General features: G+C 33.6%; 1 protein-coding gene across 6 annotated transcripts in view; it reads right to left on the bottom strand.

Annotated features, from left to right (window-relative positions):
• CCDC102B (coiled-coil domain containing 102B) overlaps positions 1-24,155 on the bottom strand; it is a 116,176-nt gene that overhangs the window by 28,437 nt on the left and 63,584 nt on the right. Inside the window, exon 7 of one of the 6 annotated variants that reach the window (XM_015855193.3) lies at positions 1,056-1,327. The exons of the other annotated variants lie outside the window; for them this stretch is intronic. Coding sequence (XP_015710679.2) covers positions 1,307-1,327 — 21 coding nt within the window. The 3' untranslated portion in view covers positions 1,056-1,306. Of the gene's footprint in view, positions 1-1,055; positions 1,328-24,155 lie in introns of those variants that run through there. 6 annotated transcript variants of the gene reach the window in all.

Below are 24,155 nucleotides of genomic sequence, written 5' to 3'. Positions count from 1 at the left end.
AATTGAAACAAATTTTGTCTTATTAGGAGTCGATTAATTGAAGAAACCCTTAGTAAGAATGATAGGCTGTACAACCCTTTTCCACTTCAGCTGCAGCATTATTGCTTTAAAATATAGATAATTAAGGTTTTATCAATATATTGTCACTGAAGACTTGGATTCAAGACATGTCACAATTAGAGACATACAAAAATATTCTGATAATTTGAAGAGAAATATTATTGGATAACTACTGCCAGCATGATGGCCAAAAATCATTAACAATCTGGTGCTTATTTTTGAACAGGTGTACAATTTAATTATCAAAGCCAATGGGCAATATTAATGCCAATTTCACAGAAGCAAAACACGGCTGGAGGTTCTGAGCCAACAAGTGAATAAATATCTCATTTCAGTCAGACGATCCAGGATAACCAAGAGTAGTCAACAGTGGTATGGAAAATACTGCAAGCAAGTAATAGAAATGACACTTTAATTCTAGAGTAAAAATAAGCAGTAGTTGTCATACTGATACATTCCTGCCAGAATATTTTGCCCTTCATTAACCTCTGAGATATTTCCAGATCTCATGCAGAATTAAGAGGGGCAAGACATGAATAGGTAAAACACATGATTATGACATTATTTGGATTACTTTCCTTTTCTATTTAGCTTTCTTAAGATAAAGGTTTCTAAAAGCTTTGGCTTCTAATCATTTCTCCAAGAAGTCAAACTTCAGAGCCTAGAAGATGCCATTTACTTAGAGAAAACCAGATGACTTGTAATCTCTAACTAATAAAACACTCTCCCTTAACTAAGAAATGACTCTTATTCATATTACATAGAGAAAATACGAATTCTGGTGAGTGTTTTTACTCTCTTTCTATTAACACACATAAAACAAACAAACAAAAAACCCAAACAATAGAAAAGTAAACAGATATGTTACAAAAACAAAAACAAAACAAAAAAACAAAACAAACAAAAAAAAACAAAAACAAAGTGTTTTCCAAATACAGTTTAGCAAAGCATCTAAAGCATATTTTGTTACATTTTATTTCCATTCTATATTAGATGTAGAACTGTAGCTTAATAACACAGTGTATACCTTCATGTTAGTTGGGTGAATCTGTTCAAAGGAAATCTCTTTGCAGTAAACTGAGAAATAACCAATTTAACAAGGTGACCATCTAAGTCAAGAGTCCTACTCCAGCCTGTCCTGTAGTTTAGGGATGATGGCGAATGTTCGTTTTGTGATTTTCTATAGTCCATGATCGTACTCTTTTTGTTATAGGGTCGTCAGTTCCTCATATGTTCAGTACACTTCTTATCCACAACTAAATATTATCTATACAGAGACACAAGAGGTGTATTGGTTTTAGAAAACATTTGAAGGTTTACGTTGATTTTTTTTTTAAAGGTGTCACAAAATACCATTTGACAGCTATTTCAGAATCTAAAATGAGCAACATCACTGAGGTTTTTGTAACACTGAGATATCAACTGTAATTTGCTCTCACATTTCAGATGACTGTTCTTTTAAATCAATTGTTGAGCAGCAAAAAAATATGCTCTGCAAGCAGCAAAACCATGACTGTCTCCTGATCTGGAGACAGCATGAGTTTGTAAGATTATTTTAAAATACTTGGATGTGCCAGTTTTGCCACTAGTTGATACTTATATATAGATATGCTTTATACGATTTTGGATAAATCATCCTGTTTTAAATATCATTCATCTGTTTTTTATACAGAAAAATATCTAGTAGCTGCAGCCACTATTAAGATGATGAGTTCCGCCAAAATCTGATTTATCAAAAAATTAGAATTTCGCATTTTCTATTCTCAATTATTTTATGTCTTTCAAAAATGGGTTTATATTGTATCTTTAGACATAGCAAATGTTTTATAAGTCTGTATTTGTTTAGTATTATAAACTTTATTAATCAACTTGTCAAATCACATGCCAACCTCTTTCAATATCTTATTCTATAATTAAGCTTAGATGGTACTTTACTGCACTCTGGTAGAGTGGCTGTGATTATCTTTATAACACCATGTCATTCCTTGTGTGTGTATGATATTATTAAATTTAGTAAAAATATTTTTAAGACTAAACATGATGAACTTTTCCACAAATTATTTAAATGTGTCTACATAAACTCAAATAAAGCCTTTCTTTTCTTTTTCTTTTTCTTTTTTTTTTTTCCAGTGACTTCTGTTAAAATCTATTTCCATGGGATTTATTTATTTTCCACCAAAAACCTATCACTATTAAGTCACATTAGATTAAAAAATAAAATAAGACATTAGACACTTTGGGGTAGTATAAGGCATCACTAGGGAAAGGCAACAGTAGAATAGTCAAGCAGCCCGTAGCATGGACTTTTATGCTTTTAAAATATAAAAGAGTACAACAAATAGAAAATTCTATTTCCTTGACGCAACGCAAGTATAATTGAGTAACATCAGAACTAAGAAATGACTATTCTTTTTTCTTTGTGGTGCTATATAAAAACCTAACAACACTAACATGAAATAAAGACTAGCCTTTCCAAAAACATTTAACTCTGAAGGACACAATCTCAATAATTTAATCAGATTGTCTGACAGTTAAATACGTTAATGCAGCTATTATAGTTTAGAAAGGAAAAAAAAAAAAAACAACCCAAAGCCCAGCCTTCTCACTCTGCAGGCTGAGTAGTGTCACTCCTGACAGTAATTATACGGTGCTTTGCTACATGATGCACATAATTTCGTGTTTAGTTGAGATTTGGAAATTACAAAAAAGCCAACACAGCAACTGCGAGTCTGAGTCATACATTTTAATCATTGTTTACTTCAAGCATTTGCAGCTTGTATTAATTTTAAAGAATTGCATGAGCACTACATTTCTATTCATCAAACATTTAATTAAAATAGACAAAAACATGCAAACAAAAACACAAGTAAAGTGACTTTATGTATGCATATGATATATATGTACTTTGCAGTGCTCAGACTTTGACTCCAGTAAATGAAATCACATAATTCTAGAGCTTATACAGTGGACAGTCACTAGTATTCGAGACAATGCTAACTGAAAACTCAAAAGTAATAGCTGATTTTGCAAGCCTATAAGACTAACTACGGTTCATCTGAAAGTCTTTAGTAAGTCAACATAATACCACAGTTTAAGAAAGCTAAACATTTGACTTGTCACATTTACAAATATACCTTTCCAAATGGAGTTTTTCAGTGCATTCAAATTGTGGCCTACAAATTACAAATGGGAATTTCTCAACACTACTAGAAAAATCACTGCTACATTCTGGTGAGACTTCTAGATATCTCTAACGTAAAACACACAACCACATAACAAGTTAACAAGTCTCTGAATGTCATCTTCACTGCTAGTGTGGTGAGTGTTAAAGATCTTTTCTTTTAAAGCAGAATGAAAACTATGACAAGGTTAATGTATGCTATACACATTTCCTACTCTAATTAATGATGGTTTAATCTCAAATCATATCACATTTCAGAATGTATGACTGTCATTACATAAAGATGTGTTGAAGGATGTTATCCTGCTATAACAAGGTCTGTTACTAAGAACTTCTAGTCTTTGCTCTCAGAATCACCTTTGACCAGAGTGTTGATCTGTTTGAGGGTAGAAAGGGTCTGCAGAGGGGTCTGGAGATGCTGAATTGATAGGCCAAATCCAATACCTTTTCATTTACCAAGGCTAAATGCCAGGTGCTGCACTCGAGTCATAACAACCTTATGCAGTAAAATAGGTTTGGAGAGGAGCAGCTGGTTGTACATCAAAAAAAGTCCTGGGGCTGCTGGTCAACAGCCAGTTGACAATGAGCCAGAAGCATGTCCAGGTGGCTAAGAAGGCAAATGTCAACCTGGCCTGTACTGGGAACAGTGCGGCCAGCTAGACAAGGGAAGTGACTGTCCCTTTATACTTGGTATTGATGAAACTATGTGTCAAGAACTATGTTCAGTTTTGGGCCCCATCAGTAAAGGAAAGAGTTGCTGTAAGGTGTACAGAGAAAAGCAACAAAACTGATGAAGGGGATAGAAAACAATGCTTCTGAAAGTGGCTGAGTGAACTGGGGCTGCTTAGTCTGAAACAGTAATTATCAGTGTCTTAAAGCTATTAAAATATGTTTCCCTTCATCGCCTAATTTCCTACTGCTGAGAGGATAGAAAATATTCAACTCATTTTTGCTATCAAGAACTCTGAGAACAAATGCTCAAGAGATGAATTGTCTATTGCCTATGAATTAATCAAAAGAAAAGAGAAAAAAATAGCTGACGCATCTGCCTTTCAATTATTTTTAAAGCCCTCGTCCTGTATAGTGAATATTTCCATATGTAATCTATTCCTGTTTATTTACGTCTCATGCAAATCCCTTCAGCATTACTTTCATAATGGCTAAAGTAAAGATTTGAAGATAACTTGCTGTTGAAAAGAGCAAAACTGAAAGTGATAACATACTAATAAAAGGTTAAAGCCTGACATAGTACACATTTCTTTTTTGTTCTGTCACCAGATTCCTGTACCTTTAAAATCCATGCTTCTAATTAATTGATAAACTACCTCTAGCCTTGGGTTACAATTTAGCAAGAAAGATTTCTTGCTTTCTGCACTCCTATGTATTTTTATTCGGATTTTAACATGAATAATTTCTCAGCACTTTTAGCTATGAATTCTCACAGTAAAAAGTACCATTCGGAAGAATCTGGTTATAACATTTGCCATTATAAATTCAAGCGGAAAGTCCCTTCATTAACACTTGTTTCAGTTCATATAGAGAAACCAGAGTTTTCACACTGGTGGCTATTCTAATTAGAAGGTAATGAGAAGAAAGGAAATAAAACATGACACAAAAGGAAAAGGCTTCCTCTTAACTAGAGAGATAAAAACCAAATAGAAAGACAATGATTTCAAGAGAGTGTTAGATAAAATAAATTGGAACCTAACTTTATGCTTAGTAGAAATCTACAATACAGCATGGAAAATGGTTTAGCCAATATATCTTTGTATTTTCTTGTATTTTGTTGCTAATGCACCCTAAGATTTCCATCTTAGAGAAAAAAATTGTTAGCATTTTATGCAGTGATACAAATAACACTGTAGAATTAAATCTCATATTATTATTCAATATAGAATCAAATCTGTCTAATATGTACAAATGTCAATTCCGTATCTGTTTCTCCCTTCCTCCTTCTGGAAGCATAATTACTTGGAAAAAAAAAACAACAAAAACAAAAAAACTGTAGGTTTTCTTTTCACATTCTTTCAGGTTTCTCCACTTTACAAGTGCAAACAATCAATCTGAATTATTTAGATGACAGCCTGTGTTATAAATTAGAAATGCCGAAGGAAAGTAAGGTTACCAAGCTATGAATATGATAGCAGCGTTGAAATATCTAGCTAGATGTAAAATTTGGATGTTAGGTCTCTGCAGAAGATCAGGAATGTTCTGAATATCAGTTCTGCTTGCGGGAAACAATATATAGAACAGTTCAAATTTATTATTCACATATGCCTTGAAGAACTGTCTGACCTTCCTTGCTCATGTGAAGACTTATTTCACTAAACATTCATATGGATATGCACACAATCTGAAGTAATTTTTGACCAGCCACAGTAAAAACAAAGAAAAAAAACCAAACTCAAATCTGACTTACGAATTAGCCTTTATTTTCTGTTTTATCCCCCATTCTTCCTCAGAAAACTTTTCACCGGGCCAAGTTTCATGCCATGATTTTATGTTCTATGTATAGGACTGCTACATGATATATTATTCACTAGGTACAGAATTTCTCCCAAACCTTACGCTAAAGCAAGAATAAGAGCTCTTTTAATTTAATACTATGTCCGTGTATTACTTCCTAAAGGCTTTCTCCAAAAAATCTGTAAAGCCTCTTCTTCTCCAAGAAGACAAGTAGATTTTTCCATAGTTACAAAGACTAAGATTCAGGAAATTGCATTTTTGGAAATTACTTCTTTTGAATTCTCACTTCAAGGAAGTTAACACTGCTGAACAAATCTGCCCATGCTGAACTAAATGACTTCTGAAGTACATATTTCAACATCAATTTTAACAGATTACATTTCCTCATTAGCTTCTTACTTTTCTTAGCCTGGTTCTAGGATTAAAAAATGACCTTTATACTTTACAAGGAAGAATGTATTTCTTCCATGAGTAGATGGAAGTCTTAATTTTATTTATTTTTGTATGGTACATTTACATATAAATTGCTGCTAAGGAATATGGGGGACACACATTACTATTTAATTTTTTTTTTCTCTGACAAAAAACTCATACTATCAATATTCAATTAGTGCTCTTCCTTCACTATTAGCACAGAAGTACTGTGAGTAAATTAGTCATTTTAATAATATACGACTGTTTCTTAAAAAATAATTATTAAGCAGTAAATTATGGGTTTTCAGCAAAATATTAGCTTTTCTTCTTGAAAATAATTTGAAATCTGATTTCTCCCAATAAAAGATCATTAGATGCCTTTAATTTTCACCTATTTTTCCATTATAATGATAGTGGACATCCATTATTTTTCCAATATATCCTTTACGGTTTATTAAGAATCCTTAGCAGAAATAACATTTTTACTCATAAGTTATGCATGCTCATTGAATACTGATGTAAGTATGTGGCTCCAGTTTTATAAAACCAACAGAATTTACTTAATTAGCAGTTCAAGTATTAAGTAGACATTTTTTCATCTTATTATGTTTCAAAAACAAAGCTTTTGTGGATACTAGATCAATCTTCTACTCCGATAAAAACTGTCTAGAAATTCAGTAAAATTAATTTTAAACTTCCATGAAAAAATTGCTATTATCCTTTCTTATCACTTATGTTTGTAGTTCTTCACATTTGTAGTTTTAAAAAGTCATGACAGAAAAAATACCTCATGATAATACATTGATACGCAACAGCTTAGTATTCATATTTCGTTCTCATCTTCTGTTTTATCATTAACCTTTCTGTTAGATTAAAAACTACAGATTAGTAATAGAATCATAGAATCACACGATCACATGGGTAGGAGGGGACTTCTGGAGGTCATCTAGTCCAACTCCCTGCTAAAACATGTTCCCTACAGCAGGTTACATAGGAAAGCATCCAGACAGGTTTTGAATATCTCCAGTGAAGGAAGCTCCATATGTAATCCCACATTTTCCCTAGCCTTCCTTTAGCTATTGACATACTTGAAGTAGTTTTTGTTGTTACCCTTAACCTTCCACACCAGATTTAATTCCATTAAACATTAGCCTTCCTTATTGCATCCCTGCATACCCAAACAACGTTCCTACATTCCTCCCAATTGACCAGACCCCTTTTCCACATTTTATAAACTTTCTTCTTCTATTTAAGCTTTTCCATAATAACCTCATCCATGACACCTTTGTCTGATTTCCTGCTTTCAGGGATGATATGATATAGCAGTTATTTTCTATGCTATGCTTGTATGAAGCTAAAAAAAACATTACCAAATAATGAAGTCTATATTCTTTTGTATATAACAGTATACCACAATTTCCTCTCTGTATTTCTTAGACTTGGCAACATTTGGACTATTTCATAGGGAAGAAAAGATGTAAACTAAGATATAAAACAGATAATAATATTATCATGTACCTGTTTTTGCCTTCTTTAATTTTAAGACAGAAAGTTTAGAATTTTAACATCATTTTAATATTATTTAATAATATCATTCTTCTCTTTTGCATTTTTTCCTTTTAATTTGCCTTTTTGTTTTCATTAGTTTCTGTATTCTGTATTTTCAGCAAGGACAAATAATGGTACAAAGAAAACCAGGAATGTTTACTATAATAAGCAAGCTAAGAGATGTTTTGTTTTGTTTTGTTGCCACTACCAAGAAAACATAAACACCATTCATAAAATGAAGAATGAGAAGAGCACAGGTGCATACAGTTTCATAGAACATAGAATCACCAAGGTTGGAGAAGATCATCCAGTCCAACTCTTCACCAATAGCCCACTAAATCATGTCCCTAAACACAACATCCACTTGTTCCTTGAACTAGTCAAGTCTTGAAGTAAACAATAGTCTAATAAATGGCAATGGACTGTCATTATAATGAGAATAAACAGTAACATAAAACTACAGTATCTTAATTTTCAGGAACAGATGCAAACTCTAATCAAACTAAACAACATAAATTATTACATAAATTTTTATGGCATCAAGATACAGCAAAGTATAAATGGAATTAGTAGGATAGCAGCTACAAAATAAATAAATAAATAAATAAATAAATAAATTCCACAGAATGGATATTCTAATATTTAGGACTACAAATGAAGGGAAGCATCAACTTCTTTTAAAGAGAACTGGAGTATAAATATATACCAAGAAAGAAAAACAGAAAATTAAATGAACTGTTTTATGAATCAATAAAACAGAATACATAGTTCTGTTCTCAGCAATTAAGCCAGAATGGAGAACAGATCTTTAACACACAGCATTTACTGAAAATATAATCGTATTTTAAGTTTTTCCTCTTTTTTTTTTAAATAGTATTTATAATATATAAATTGTTTTCTAGATCACTAACCTCATGCAAGCTTACTCACCATTGTTCCTCTTGATGATTAATAGGAGGAATAGGTTACCAGTTTATAATGAAATTTATTAAATGAATACAATTTAATCAAACATGATAAATTTTTCTCTTCTTCTGTCTGAGTGTAAGCAGTAGGATCAAGACCTATGCCATTATTAGCCATAGCAGGACTGAAAAACAGATAAAACACAGTAGCCACATAACATAATAGTTACACAGAATATGTACAAATTTTCTATCAGGAATACTTATTACTCAAAAAATATGTAATATGATATATGGCATTTGGGAAATTGCAGGTCTACAAAAAAACTCAGAATAAAACTATGGTATAATTATCTTAACTGAATTCCCAAATTGCTATGATGAATAAAAGGCCTAATACAATCTTTGGACACATAAAATGAAAATCAGAGGAGAGAAATAGAATTTTATCTTTTGAAATTAGTAACCACTGTAGGGAAAAAATCAAAGGACATGCTGTTGTACATTGTAAATTTGTAAAATTTGGATAGTTATTTGAAATATGAATAAAGAATTTTAAAAAACTACACTTCTTCCATGTTTATAAAAGTGTGAAAGGCAAAACGGACAAAAGGAAGATGTTTTTGGTGTTCCCAGCTTTTAACGTTTCTTCTCTCATATATTCTACTACAATTTGCCAAACCTTGAATGAAAGTAACTATCAGCACAAAAATGTAACTAAATTTTAAATCAATCTGCTATCATTGTTCAATTCTCATTTCAAAAACATCTGTGCTACTGAACAAAAATAAGTACTGTATCATTCAGCTTAACATTTTAGACAGTAACAGTTCCTCATAATAATTTTGAATGAGGGCTACTAATGAATGGCAACTTCACTAAAATGGAATGGTAAATATGTTTACCTATGAAAACTATGTAATCATTTGCAGATTAAACATTTAGTCTTGGATCACAGGAAAGATGATACTCTAAGCATTTACAATTTGGACAGCTGCAGAAATTACAGCTATATTTTGACTGCAATGTAATTGTTTTGTGCAGAGTATAACTAACTCTAGAGTTGTCTGCTTTGTGTTATGTTTGTTGGCTTTTTTTTTTTTTTCCCTTTTGTTTTTGTGCTTTTTCCCTTATAGACAAACTTGCATTGAAATAATGTAAGAAACTATTTTGACCAGTCTACAAAATGATAGCGTGTATCCAGATTTAGCTCAAGTCCAGACATACTCATTCTGCTCCTTTTCTCAGTCTTGGAGACACACATCTTCATTCACCTCCCTGAATGCAAATGAACCAGTATTAAACCTGATCACATTTTACGGAATGAGGTATTGCTTTCTAACAGTTTTAGTATCTCATATTCAAAAGAGAACTTTTATTTTCACAAATTGTAGAAATAAAAGAAACAACTTTTCACTTAAAGTAGCTTCTTAACCTTTTAGAGTACTGGACACTGAGGCCTGACTATGATTCTTCCGTTAATATTTTCCATAAATTTTAGTCATAGCAAATACCAGTGAGAATATATATATATATATATATATAAAGTGTTCATATAAATAAATAAATAAAATGATGAAATAAGTAGCTGAAAAATCACAAAATTAAAAAAATTAAAATAAATAAGAAAATGCCACAGTTAAAGATTAGATTACAAGATTTAAGTCAGACCCTCAGTTAAGATATAAATTCATCATTTGACTAGCACAATGTCATGTTTGCTTAAACCAGAAATGAACTTAGTTATTCGTCTTATAATTTGATTATAATTTGTTACTTGATTATAAATAACAAAATTTGATTATCTCAGCTTCAATTGAATTCAGATCTTCATTTATCTTGTTTATTAATTTCTTTAGAAGAATGGATTTAGATTTCCAAAAGTAAGTAACAATCAAAATTTGCCTTTTTTTTTCCCCCTCAAGACTAAGTTTAGAAACATTTGTTAATTCTCATCCTCTGAACAGTTGATTAGCATCTTGAGACTTATTTTAACAATGTTGTCTTCCATAAATCCAATTATTTTAGATGCTTACCAACAGTTCTTGTCTACTTTTAGAATTTCTGAGAGTTAAAACAAATGAAGAGAAAAATAGACACACACGGTCCTAACTTCTACCACAGGCATGGAACTCCCTTTGCATGGAGAATCAGAGAATCCTGAAATCTTTTTATGAGTACAGCCTGAACCACAGCAGTCCCAGTCAAATAAGGAAGGATTCTGGGAAAGGCTAGAAACACCTGGAAAATTATCTGCAATATTATTATTATTATTTAAATCTGTGATTACTCATCTTGATGAGGGGATGAGTAAATGGAAGGAACTATTTATGTAAGGTACCAACTAGTAAGAGTACCTTTCAGAACATAATTGCATTTAAAGTTCTTTATTGACCCACATAATGGCAGCAGTAACAGAATTTTCTCAAAATTGCTTTGCTACTATGCATCAGTGAGTTGTATCTTCTCCTAAGATACTAGCCTCCAGTTCCCTGCTGAGATTAAAAAATAAAAATAATAAAAATAAATTATCAAATCAAATTATTTTATAGATTTATCCACGGTGGGGAAAAAAAAAAAAAAAAAAAAAAAGTTAACTTCAGTGCAGACATTATTTAGTGTTACCTTTTCTACCTTTTCTTTTCTAAAGAACCATTGCTTTTTACTACCATAAAGATACAGAAAAGAAATACCAGTGAAGAATATCGATATATAAATAAAATGAAAGAATCAGAGTTTTCTTGTCTCACTGTCAGAAGATGAGAATGAATGCATGCTCAGGCATATGGTTTCTTAAAGGAGAATATGCATACATTCTAGAACAAATGCAAGGGTAAAAAGCTGAGAAGAAATAAATTGGTATTATTTACATCCTTCTGTACTAGCTTACTGTTGAACCATGATCCTAAAAGAGACTTTTGGTTCTAGGTTGTTTAGAAGTGCTTTGGAACCAATTAGTTTATTATAAAAGCCACCAGAATTTTGAAGATTTGATTAAATAGTCTCTCCAAAAAAAGGAAATATCAATAACCAAGTCTATTTTAGGTGACAATAGCAAAATACAGAGGTTCTAGCAAAGTGATGTGTAATTAAAACTTCTACAGTCATAAAGCATTATGTTGAAAATAGACAAGGCTCACAAAGCACTTAGAAACACTTCATGAGAGACAAAAGCAAAAGTAATTTATCAGTGAGATACTGAATTTATGTGTTTGAAGAATGAGACTAAAATCCATTTTTTTTGAAACACTTTTCTTGCACACGCACACACAAAAGCAGAAAATATGGTTAATCAATCTGCATTGTACGGAACAAGTATTGAACTTGGAAGTCTTAAATGTGGAAGTAGGAACAGCAGGAACTTACAGTAGTTCAGACATATTATATTCAAATTCTTATGCCATAAAGGGCAAAAAAACATTAGCTCTATACACAATAAACAGACCGACATAAAACTAATGATCTACAAAACTTGAGATTGGAAAGCCACAACAGCATGAACTGAATCTGTCTTAGCAATTAAGAATACAGCATTAAATACTCTATGAGGAATGTCAGAAAAATAGAATGCAATTAAAAAAAAATAAAATAAATCAATTGGATTGTCATTATAAATGGAAATGCACATGAATTGGGAAAAGCTAACAAACAGAATGATAATACATGAAGTCATGAAAATCAGAATAAATCCTTGCAAAAGGAAATTTTAATTCTTAAAGTTCTGTCATGAACAGATTTTTTTTCCCCTAATATTTATAATTTACAAAAGTATACCATAAAATACATAAGCCTTATGGATTCAGATTTCTTCTTACCTTGAGCAGTATTACCTTGGCAACATTAATTACCTTAAGGGTTTGGAAAATATATACTATTTTCAGGGATACTCATAAAGTCAGCAGTCTAATGCAAATTAGTCTAATGCAAATTAGAGTGAAGCATCTCGGGGAAGAACTTTTCTTCTCAAAGAAAGACCTCATAAGCCTTTCTTGTCATTCTTAATTGTCTTATAATAGGCATTTTGATAACACAGACTGCAAAAAAATCAAAGTTAAGGCATTAACTTTTTAAATGGACAATGGAAAAAGCCCAGGAGGAAAAAGAGTTTACAAAAGTTTTCGTTGATTAGGATAGAATGGGCATTCTGTATATGCACTTAACATTTCACTAAGATTTTCTGTATTTCTTTTCTCAGACAGTGTTACAGGTGTTCAGTTTTCCTAAGAACAAAAAAAAACAAAAGCATTTGTATCTTCCTTCTTCTTTAAAGAAAATTTTCAGCGACAGAATTTAAATAAACTGAATCAATTACAGTCCATATACTTTTTAAAAGTGCATTAATCAGAGGCTTGTCTTAGCTGGCAACCATTATCTGTTCATCCAGAGGCACAGTCGTATATGCATTATAACCATTAATATTTACGTTACAGCAACTACAGGAAAAGCATGTGTATCAGTAGGTATGTCATAAGCTATCTTTGCCTGGAGAAGTATACACATATGTTTGACAGCAAAATTGAGTTATGTCTCTGTGTTTCCTTATTCTTTTTCATAGATGTATTGATGAAAACACCAGCATTGAACACACCTTTTAGTTGTCATTTAGATAACTAGTAGTTTACTAAGACACACTAAGTTTGAGCCAGGTCATATCCAGATAGGTCTTCTAGTGGCATAAGTGACTATTAAGAAGCAACAAAGAAAATGAAAAATTGCTATGAAAACCAACCAAGTAAACAAGTAAACAAATGATGAAAAAAATATTTTTCTATAGTAGTCATGCTCAACACTATTTAGGATGAACACAACTGCCATCTGGAAAAAAAATGTTTTTCATGCAGTTTATGTTTAAAATATAATATTCATTACTGATGAAAATAATATCTTGTATATTATACACTTCATTATTTTCATTTGCTTTAAATTGTCATTTTCTATCATATACAAGAAACTTGATGGTTATTTTCTTTTATAACCTATATGTAATATTTAAAAGAAATACTTGAAATTTCAACCTTCATTTAAATTTCACAAATTTCATTTTAAATAGTATAAAAGAAATAAAATTAAAAAGAATAAGAAGGGGAAGTGTTGAATCAAGGTGTCCTTCCAGTGCATGTCTTGTTTCATAAGCTGTTCCTTTCTCTAAGGAAAGATGTCAAAATAGAGATTTAACACAGAAACAGAAAAACCTCACAGGAAAAGTATAGTGTCATTTTATAAATCATTTCAACAATATATCAAAGCTCCAACTAAAAAATAACTTCAAGATATGGTCATATGTAAAGTTAGGTTTGTTTTTTCCAAGTAAGAACACCTCAATTAATGTTCAGGACTCAGTAGAAGATGCTGCTTTTCTAAAGCAGCTAAATGCTTTTTTGGTATAGCATTTGTAGGATCAGATGCATGAAATATTTGTAATTGTAGCATAAGAGCAAATATACGTTTAAGTACTACTGAATTAGCTTGACCACTGCGTTGCCTGTAGTGCAATAAAGAATATCAAAGGGTTCAAACCCATAAGATTCTGAAATGTTTTCTCTCCACACAATTCTGCTAACGAATATATATGTAGACATATGCATATGAATAAAAGATAATGAAATAAAAGAAATTAAGAAGAGTAATAAGAATAGTCTAAGTAATGCTAATGTAAGTGCTGCATCACTTCAAATTATTTTGTTATATTTTAGAAAACGTAATTAAGATTTAACTTACAACCTTATTATTCATTTATGAGGCTTGATTAAATCTGATTTTTATTTTAATTCATTCATGATAGAAAGAATTTGGCCTGCAGACCATAGAGTCATTTACTTTATGCACTCTTCCCAACCAATTCTATCAATAAAGCTGATTATTAAAAAATAAATAAATAAATAAAATTGTTAACAACATTTATTACACATAAGCAGGAATAAAAAGACTGTAGAATACAGGAAGTTGAAGCACTACTTTATGATCCGCATTAAACATAGCAGTATTCAAACAGCTGTATGAGCAGGACATCCAAAGCTGAAACTAAAATATGCAAAGATAAAGAAGCAACACTACTGTAAGAGTAGATCAAATGCTAACAGTAAATTATCCTGAAGTTCAGTTATCTCCCAGATGAAGCAGCGCACCAGTCAGTGATTGCAGGTGCATTTCAGGGACTCTGACCCTGAGCTCAAGGAAGAAAAATATTTTAGAACACACTTAAAAATATATAAATGGCTGGCTATTAAAAAATGGGCTAGTTGGCAGAACAGCGCCTTAATGAGAAAATGGGCATAAAAGTGTCTCTTGATGATTTATTATCAGCTTCCATTCTAAAATGAGATAAAATGCCTGGAGGGATACACAGCCTCCTCTCTGACCTTGCTGTGCTAAGTCATATGAACAACACGATCACAAAGCAGATTCCTGAAGGATACAAATAATATATTTATGATTTACTTCACTTTATTTAATAGGAAAAAATTGTTAACTATTGTTATTGCCCATCCTTGGGAATAAAAATACTTTGGAAAGTTAGTAAGACTATAAGACACCACAAATTATTGATCCATAGCTTCATTTGTATTACAGGGAAGCTTTCTAACTTTTATCAGTGAAAAAGAAATCTAAACTTTAAGCAGATTATTTTTTTTAATCAGATGAGCACAGGTACAGCAAAGAAAGAACATAAAAATTTAGCCATAGAAACTGAACCCCTATATAATTTTTTAATATTGAGCTGACATTTATTCTTCCCAAACTCGTGGAAAATTTGGTATCAAAACACGATGTGTCACCTTGCTAACCATAGTCCACCTTATACAAGTAACAAATACTAAGACCATCCATATCGCAAAGCCAGAGGATAGGTTAGAAGGAGCATAAACATGTAAAATGTGCTAGTTTAGTTGAAGATTTACATGCATTAATTGTTTATATCCTTACATTGTGTAAGTATACTAATCAATATAAAAAGCAAAATATGCTATGATTTTGTTAAAAGTTCAATTCTTTTTGCCTATTATCTCCAAATAGTCCACATACAGGAATGGCACTACTCCATTCAAATAATATAATTTGTTTGAACAGAATCAAGACTTAGCTTCTTATGATGGGAATTACAGCTGAATTTAAAACTCAACTGTTCAAGATATTATTGATTGTAGAATAAGGAAAATTTCATAACATAAAGACAAGAAACTGAAAACTGTTCTCTAAATGCTGCTTTCAATATACAATGAAAGCATCTTATCCAGCAGACATGTTTATTTAGTTTTAAGTAGATTTTAGGAGCTCAAGAACATTTCAGAACTATCCCCAGTAAAACATGTCAGCATTCTGGTGTCAAAATACAACTTTTTCATAAAAGCACTTATCCATATTTTTACTGAGAAGATGAAGGATGTTTTCCTAGATAATGCTAATCTTAAAATACTGTCTAATCACAGAATCACCACCCGCCTATCACCAATAGTTGTCACTAAACTATGTCCCTCACCACAATGTCCAAGTGTTCTATTAATGCCTTCCTGAGCAGCCCATTCCACTGCCTGGCCACTCTTTCAGAGAAGCAGTATTTTCTAACGTCCAGCCCAAACCTCCCCTGGTGCAGTTTGAAGCCATTCCCTCTAGTCCTATCACCAGTTACATGAAAGAAGAGGCCAACCCCCAGCTCACAACAACCTCCCTTCAGGTAGTTATATAGAGCAATAAGGTCTCCCCTGAGCCTCCTCTTTCCCAAGTTGAACAACCCCAGCTCCTTCAGCCACTTCTCATAAAGCCTGTGCTCCAGACCCCTCACCAGCTTTGTTGTCCTTTGAACACGCTCCAGGGCCTCAATGTCTTTCTTGCAGTAAGGGGCATATAACTAAATATAGTTTAGTTATATTCCTTTTCCTGAATGGTGAATCACCTGATATGACATCCTGTGTCATCACGCCAAGTGCTGTCACATCACATATCGTCAGCTGGCTACTCTTTATAGATGCTTTACTGAGAGCACAAGAGACAGGCTGAGGGAGCTGGGCTTCTTCAGCCTAGAGAAGGCTGCAAGGAGACCTCATCGCAAGATTCCAGTATTTAAAAGGGGATTATAAGAAGGATAGGAATCAACTTTTTACAAGGGTAGACAGTGATAGGAGAAGGAGGAATGGTTTTAAGCTCAAGGAGGGACGGTCTAAACTGGATGTTAGAGGGAAGATCTTGCCCAAAAGAGCAGTGAGGTGCTAAAACATGTTGCCCAGACAGGTTGTGGATCCACCATCCATGCAGAGTTCAAGACCAGATTGGATGGGACCCTGGGCAACCTGGTCTAGTACCAGATTTGAAGGTTGGTATCCCTGCCTGTGGCAGAGGTGTTGAAAGTTGAAGATCCTTGGGGTCCCTTCCAACCCAAGCTATTCCATGATTCTGTGTCAAGACACAATGACATGTAACTAACTGGTCATCACTCCTCATATAAATGAGCCTAAGACTTTGAGGTTGTAATGAACAGCAAAAACATTATTTTCTGATTTGACAAAAAGATGCATTTAGGGATCAGACTTCTCAGTCACCATTTTCCATGCCAACTTACTTTCAATCAGTTTTTTCTACTGCCATGCAATTGACAATCTACATCAAATATCTTTCATTTTCTCCAAAACTATCAGGCACAGAATTTACAGGCAGAACATGCATATACACAGCACAATTACTTGTTCCTCAGTGAAGCTCCTTTCCCAGGACCTTCATTATTTTTCCTTTTCAGCACCACCACTGCTTATAATTTGTCTTAATGTTGTCACAACTGAAGTACAAAAACAGTATTTAAGCTCTGAAATACAGGTACAGAATAGCAAAACAAAATAATCGTTTTCTTACTCTAAGTACTGTTAAAAACTGTAAATCTAATCAACGCATAGTGTATCTTCATTTAATCTAACTAAACCTAGCTGTTAGTGCGATTTACATACTTTAAAATGTCTACGCTGGATTTACAGATTTTGTTTTGCACCTGTTGCTTAGCCGGCACTGTTGTAACTTTAGAATCTAATGTGGCAAACCATCAGGATGAAAAAAAAAGAAAAAAATAAACAACAAAACAAAAACTAATTTTAAATACTCTAAACACCTTCCTAGATTGATGTTATAATGCAATAAATGCAAATAACAAAAAATATTTTTGAAGCTGCTCTCTGCATGTGCTTATTTGTTACTTTTTAAAATGTTTAACTACAAAGAGCAGTATTCTGCTTTGCATGACTTGAACAAAATGTATTCCAATTTTATTTCATATATATTGTTGTAGTCCATATTCAGGATGCACAATATCATTTTCTTAGTTACTGTGAAATTCTTCCATTAAAGAGTTATGTAGCACCTTTATGAACAACAAGACACTACATACAACTTTCTTTCTAATCACAATCAAGGATGTTTCATTATCTTAATGTAGTTCTCCAGTTTGTATGCCACTGCTAGTTAATTATACATCACTAGTATGGAAAAGCAAAACAAACAGACTGTTTAGAAACATGCTGCATAGAATTTTTATTCCAAAACTGCTGTTTGAGCCCTATAAAACCTCTGCAATGAAAACAGGTAATAGATGATTTATTTTTTTCTGTTTTTGATAACTACGTAACTGATGCACAAACAGAACTTCTGCAAAGGATTCATGAGAAATGTCTGAGCTCATTCCAGTGTCGAGGCTTTGAACTCTTTTAAGGGAAGAGTTGATGGACAGAGGAGTGTATTCTCAGTCTCAAGAAAAAAGAGCAGTCTCAAAAGGAGAAGCAAGTAAAACATAGATAGTCCAAAGCCTACATTTATATTTCAAAAAATAGTTCAGAGTATGTCCGCATGTTTTAATATCATAATGGTAAAACTGAAAAAAGCTTTTAATGACACAATTGATATTATGGCTCAGAAACAGTTTCGAATCATGAGCTCTGTAATAAGCATCAAGATATTCTCAAAACATTCTGATTAAATTCTAAATAAAGACAGAAAAAGAATACAGTGAATGATATTCTGCACTATTTCACAATGGCTAACAATATGCCATCTTTTTTTAAGATAATTTAAGAGCATTTACAAGGGATGCCACTATGACCAGTACCACATGTCCATTTTCTATAATACCATATCCCTAATATAAACACTAATATGTTTAGATGTTTATTTCAACAGGTTTCACTTCAAAATGTAATTGACAGCATGAATAATTATACAAAAATTAGGATTTGATGTATCTCCAAAGATAATGATTTGATCACAACTTTTTGCCTTTAATTTGTACTTCTCTGAAAGTACAAACAGATTATCCAAGTCCGAATCCAGCCTGGATTCTAATTCCAGTCCCCAGATTCCCTCATCTCTTTTTTCTTTTGCATAAGAATAGCTAACACTTGATTGCCTTAGAACAAGTAGCAAATGTCAGAACATCGGTTGTTCTATCAAGTTATCAGCCTTTACATGCTGTTAGAAACTGATATACATCATCCATTTAACTGTAAAATTAAGATCTGAAATCTTATTGTTTCCAATCCCCCTGTGAAGCATTTACATCAAATTATCACATGCTAAAAGATAACCTATGCTCCTCTTTCACAAAGCTATCCTTTTAAACTTGATCAGAATGTGACTAGCGTGCTCAAAAAAAAAAAAACCAAAAAAACAAAAAAACCAAAACAAACAACAACATTGCCCTTATCTGTACCAAAAGAAACCCCATGGGTAAACACGTATTTATTGGTCAAAAAGAAAAAGCACCTTGATCACAAGGTTGATCAGCTTCAAGAGAATTGGGCAGTCTTCTGGTTATGTATTCTAATTACTTTTGTATTGATTTTAAAGTGAAGATTAATGAAATACCACAGATCTTCCCTAGATTACTACGTACTGTTAATACTACACCTTTCTCACATTTTATTAATGTTTTCTATTTTCACAGCTCTATAAATTCAAAGCATCAGTAGATGAAAGGTAGTTGATTTTGGCTACTGAACTTCTTCAGTGCCTTCGACAGGGTCCCACACCACATCTTTATCCCTAAATGAAAAAAGATGGATTAGAAGAGAGGAATATTCAGTAGATAAATAATTGGTTGGATGATCACAGCCAGGAGGTTGTTGTCAATGACTTTGTGTCCAGATGGAGGTCAGTCACAAGTTCAGTCCCCCAGGGGTATGTCTTGAGACCAGTGCTCTTTAACATCTTTAGTAATGACACAGTGGGACTGGGTATACCCCCAGGAAGCTTGCTCTGAAACTGAACTGGCTTCATCTCTCAAATCACTTTCCAAAAATTAGCAGGGTGATTTATCTGTCTGACCAAGTCCACACGAATGCTACTAACAATACCTAGTGACACTAATTAATCAGTAGTTAACATACTGGTGGAGGAAGAAGTCAGTCAATTCCCTATTCACTAGTTTCATTAGTACAAGAGTTCCTCCTACACGTAATGTACACAGGAAGTGAGAAATACACCAAATAGCTTGTTTCCTTCAAAGCATGCGTGCATCATTTCAAGTGAGCTGTATTTACACTGGAATAACATTATCTTATTTGCAAGGATCTGTCATTATGGAAGTTTTATTGTGAGCAAAATCTACAAAAATGAGCCATCATAGTTAAGAAGCAACAAAGTATGCCCCCAGTAAAGGAGTCAAGAGAATAATGCTTTTAAAAAGTGCAGCAAGTAAGAAAACTAAATATATGCATCTTTTCTAATCATGACTTCTGAAATCCCTGAATTTATGTTTTGAATTTCTGAGCAGATTGAGATAAATGGTTTCAATGAATATGCTGCATATAGCTCGACTCTTTACTAAAGTGACTCTTCATCTGCAAGGAATGGAACATAGTCTCTCTCAAGTCTTTCTCTGTGAAATCCCATGTAGAATGATGCAGACCTTGATTACATCAACTACATACAAAAGTTAAACTTGGACCATTGGTAGGATGCTACTCCACAATTTACAATAAGGGATTACGTTAATAGTGTATGAATAATTTTAAAAGTATAAATCAGTGGAAACTGAAAAGTTGGTATTCTAAGATCCTTGAGACTGCACTGCTTTTTTGCTTTTTTTTTTTTTTTTTGTTATGTGTTCAAATTGATTCTTAGTACAATATGAATGAATATGCTGTGTTGCTATTAATAAAAACACTGTTTCAACTCAAGAAAAGTGTTATCCATACAACCGAATTACAAACAGCTTAAGTACAAAGAAAAGGAAGGAAATAACAAATACTGAGCTGAACTGAAAACAGAGGGAAAATACAATTATATAGAATGCAATCATACAATTCGGTACAAGACTAGAGTAACACAGGAAATTCTGCCATATGTTCAAATTGTACAGTCTCACTAGAATCAAAGGGAAGATCTTGGTTCAGTATCTGTTAAAATCTGAGTCACTGGACTTAATCACTGCAAACAGTCAGGACCTTGGATCAGTGCCTGTCTTGAAGAGGAAATTGCATACTTTCCCTATCAGAACATTTGATACACTACGTTTAAACATCCAGTTCTCTTTAAAACAAAAACAAACAACAACAAAACAGAAAAAAAAACACCAACAATCTTCTGAACAGTATTACCACATAAATGGCTTAAAACACAACCCACCATACTGGGAGGTGCGTAGAACAACCATCTGAAACAGGCAATATTTTAATTCGGGAGAAGCTATTGGCTCCATCAAGAATAGAAGAGCCTTTCAAAGAAATCTTGACAAATTGAAGAGCAAGGCCATTTCCAACTACATGAAGTTTAATAAGAGCAAGCGCTGGATTCTGTACCTCAGATGCAGCAATCCTAGACCTGTATGCGGACCATGATCATAGAATCAAAGAACTATTTGAGTTGGAAGGGACCCTTAAATGTTACCTAGTCCAACTCTCCTGCAACAAAAAGAGGCACCTGCTGCCAGATCAAGTTGCTCACAGCCTGGTCCAGCCTGACCTTGAAGGTCTACATGTCACAACAGACCCTGCTGATGAGCCTGCCCCCTTATTTCTTATGGCTCCATTTCAGATACCTAAAGGCCATTCTCCAGTCTCCCTGCAGCCTTCTGCTCTCCAGGCTGACTAGCCTAAACTCTCTTGGCCTGACCTTGTAGGGGGAGGTATTCCATTCCTTGGCTCATTTTTGTGGTCTTACTCTGGATGTGCTCCAACAGGACAGCATCTGTCCTGTACTGAGTACTGCACACATGAAAGCAGTACTCCAGGTGAGTACTCACCAGAGTACATGGGCAGGATCACCTTCATCAGTCTCCTGGCTGCACTTTTTTGTTTGTTTTTTTAAATGCAGCCCAGGATATGGTTGGTTTTCAGAGCTGTGATGGCACAGTGCTGGCTCATATCCAACTTGCCATCCACCAGTACTCCCAAGTCTGTGGGAGTCCACATCAGGACTGTGCTCAGTCCTTACTTCTCCCAGTTTGTACTGGTAGCGTGCTCTGCACAGCATTACGCAGAGATATAGGGATGACAACCTTATCAGAAGTTCCTGCGAGGGGAAGAATCTGAGCTAGCTTCCAGTCTTTAAGAGACAGCCCACAGAAACATGCAAGAAGGAAACTGGATAGCCACCTCTGCTTGGAGCAAAAGGAGGAATCTCCTCCTTGCCCTCAAAGCATCCCTAAACATCAGATACGGAGTTCTGCGGTTTGAAAGAAGAATGGGTACATATGAAAGTTGAGACCTGGGAAGGGACAACCACATTGAGTTTGTTCAACCAAAGGCCCAAGTCAGATCCAGTGCCACCAAAAAAGTGTGAAGGTGGTAGTAGCCAGGAACTTCTCACTGAGGAGCACACATAGTATTCTCCTTAATCTTTACTTGGAGACAAGGACTCTGTTAGAAGGACAATGGATCAGTTGAATGACTGGCTATATGGATGCTCTCGGTTTGTGATACTATGATGCTGGACATGCCTTTAAGAGACTAAGCATACTGATACTGAATGAGATGCAACCTATCAGGAAGGATGTAAATGTTCTGGTAAGCAAGCTGCCCAGACTGATAACTAGAGCTTAAAATTAGGTTTGATGGGTAAGAGGATGTACTTCTGACTGACAGAAAATATTCAGAGAACACAGTCACTTCAGGCAGCAGCAGGAGAAAACTTGATAATTATCCCCAGAGGTGGGGGAGTTGTCCTCTATGATACCTAAAAGGAGCTTATAATCAGGAGGGGGTCAGTTTTAACATTGTTTGATAGTGACAGGCAAAGGGTCAAATGGCTTTTAAGCTGAAAGATGGGATATTTAGGTTAGATATGAGGGAGAAATTTCTTCCTCATAAGGTGGTGAAGCACTGGCACAGGCTGCCCAGAGAAGCTGTGGACATCCCATCCGTGGAGGTGCTCAAGGTGAGGTTGAGCCGGTGGGTGGAAACCCTGCCCCTGGAAGGCTGTTTGGAACCAGATGACACTTAAGGTCCCTTCCAGTCCAACCTATTCCATGACAACTATGATGTGGCAGGTGTTTGGAATCAAACTCGATTTATACCACTTCACACCAAACTCCCATGCCCCCCAATTTTATTTCATTTTGTTTTATTTTATGGTTAGTTTGCAGAGTATGATTCAGAACTTAAATACAATAGAGAAGATAAAGAGAAAAAAAGAATTTCCTTTTTGACTAACTTGAGCATGGTGCTTCATTAGTCATATGGGGCATACAGTAGCAGCTATAACTACCACAGTTACACCATTTTTGAGGGAAAGCCTATTTCCACATGAATAATAATGCTTTGGTCAACAATTATAGTACAATCACACTTTCAAAACTATGTCCTGCTTGACTGCATTGTGCTGATAGCCTTATAACAATCCAGCTGAGCTTAATACCCCTATTACTTGTACTGGAACACTTACTCTTCCATGTAAACAAGTTGATTCAAGTGCAGAATTTACTAACACTATGAACGAAACTGTTCATTTGAAAATTGGTTAGACATCACTCACAGGCAAAAAGAATCAACAACAACTAGTAATTAGTTACTCAGAGTATTGAAGTACATCTGGTGTTTCTGGCTCAGTCTTATCATGCTCTAGCTTCAGCCAAGACTACCAGTATATATGAACCAAATTAAGGGAGTTCAGGGACATTCATAAATATATATTTAAAAAATTATCAAAACAAAATAGTTTTTAAGTTGAACTCTCTCCCGCCATTACTACAGAATAAATTTATTTGTATTAAGAAAAATAATAATAATTAAACTTGTCTTTTTCCATCATCTAATTTTAGAAAACCTACAGCAAAAATTCCAGAAGTGTCAACATGGCAAGGGAGCTAATCAGTGAGAACTGATAATATGTCAGTCATCTCTCACCAAAACCTTTTCTCCTTAAACAGAATTTTTAACATTTGAACTGCTTACTTACATTTAAAAATAGAACACAAATACAAAGATTAATAGAGAATAAACCCAAGTTTCAGTTCATACCTTGTAAAACTCATTAAGTGGCTCAAGATGGTACTCCAGCTTTAACATATATACATAAAAATGTATGTATATATATATATACACATATATATATATATATACACACACACACACACAGATATATATATATATATATACACACAAGTTTATTTT

Source organism: Coturnix japonica, chromosome 2, assembly GCF_054131305.1.
Source record: "Coturnix japonica strain WE chromosome 2, WE-NBRP24, whole genome shotgun sequence".
Lineage (NCBI taxonomy): Eukaryota > Metazoa > Chordata > Aves > Galliformes > Phasianidae > Coturnix > Coturnix japonica.
This window is presented reverse-complemented; position numbering and strand designations above follow the sequence as displayed.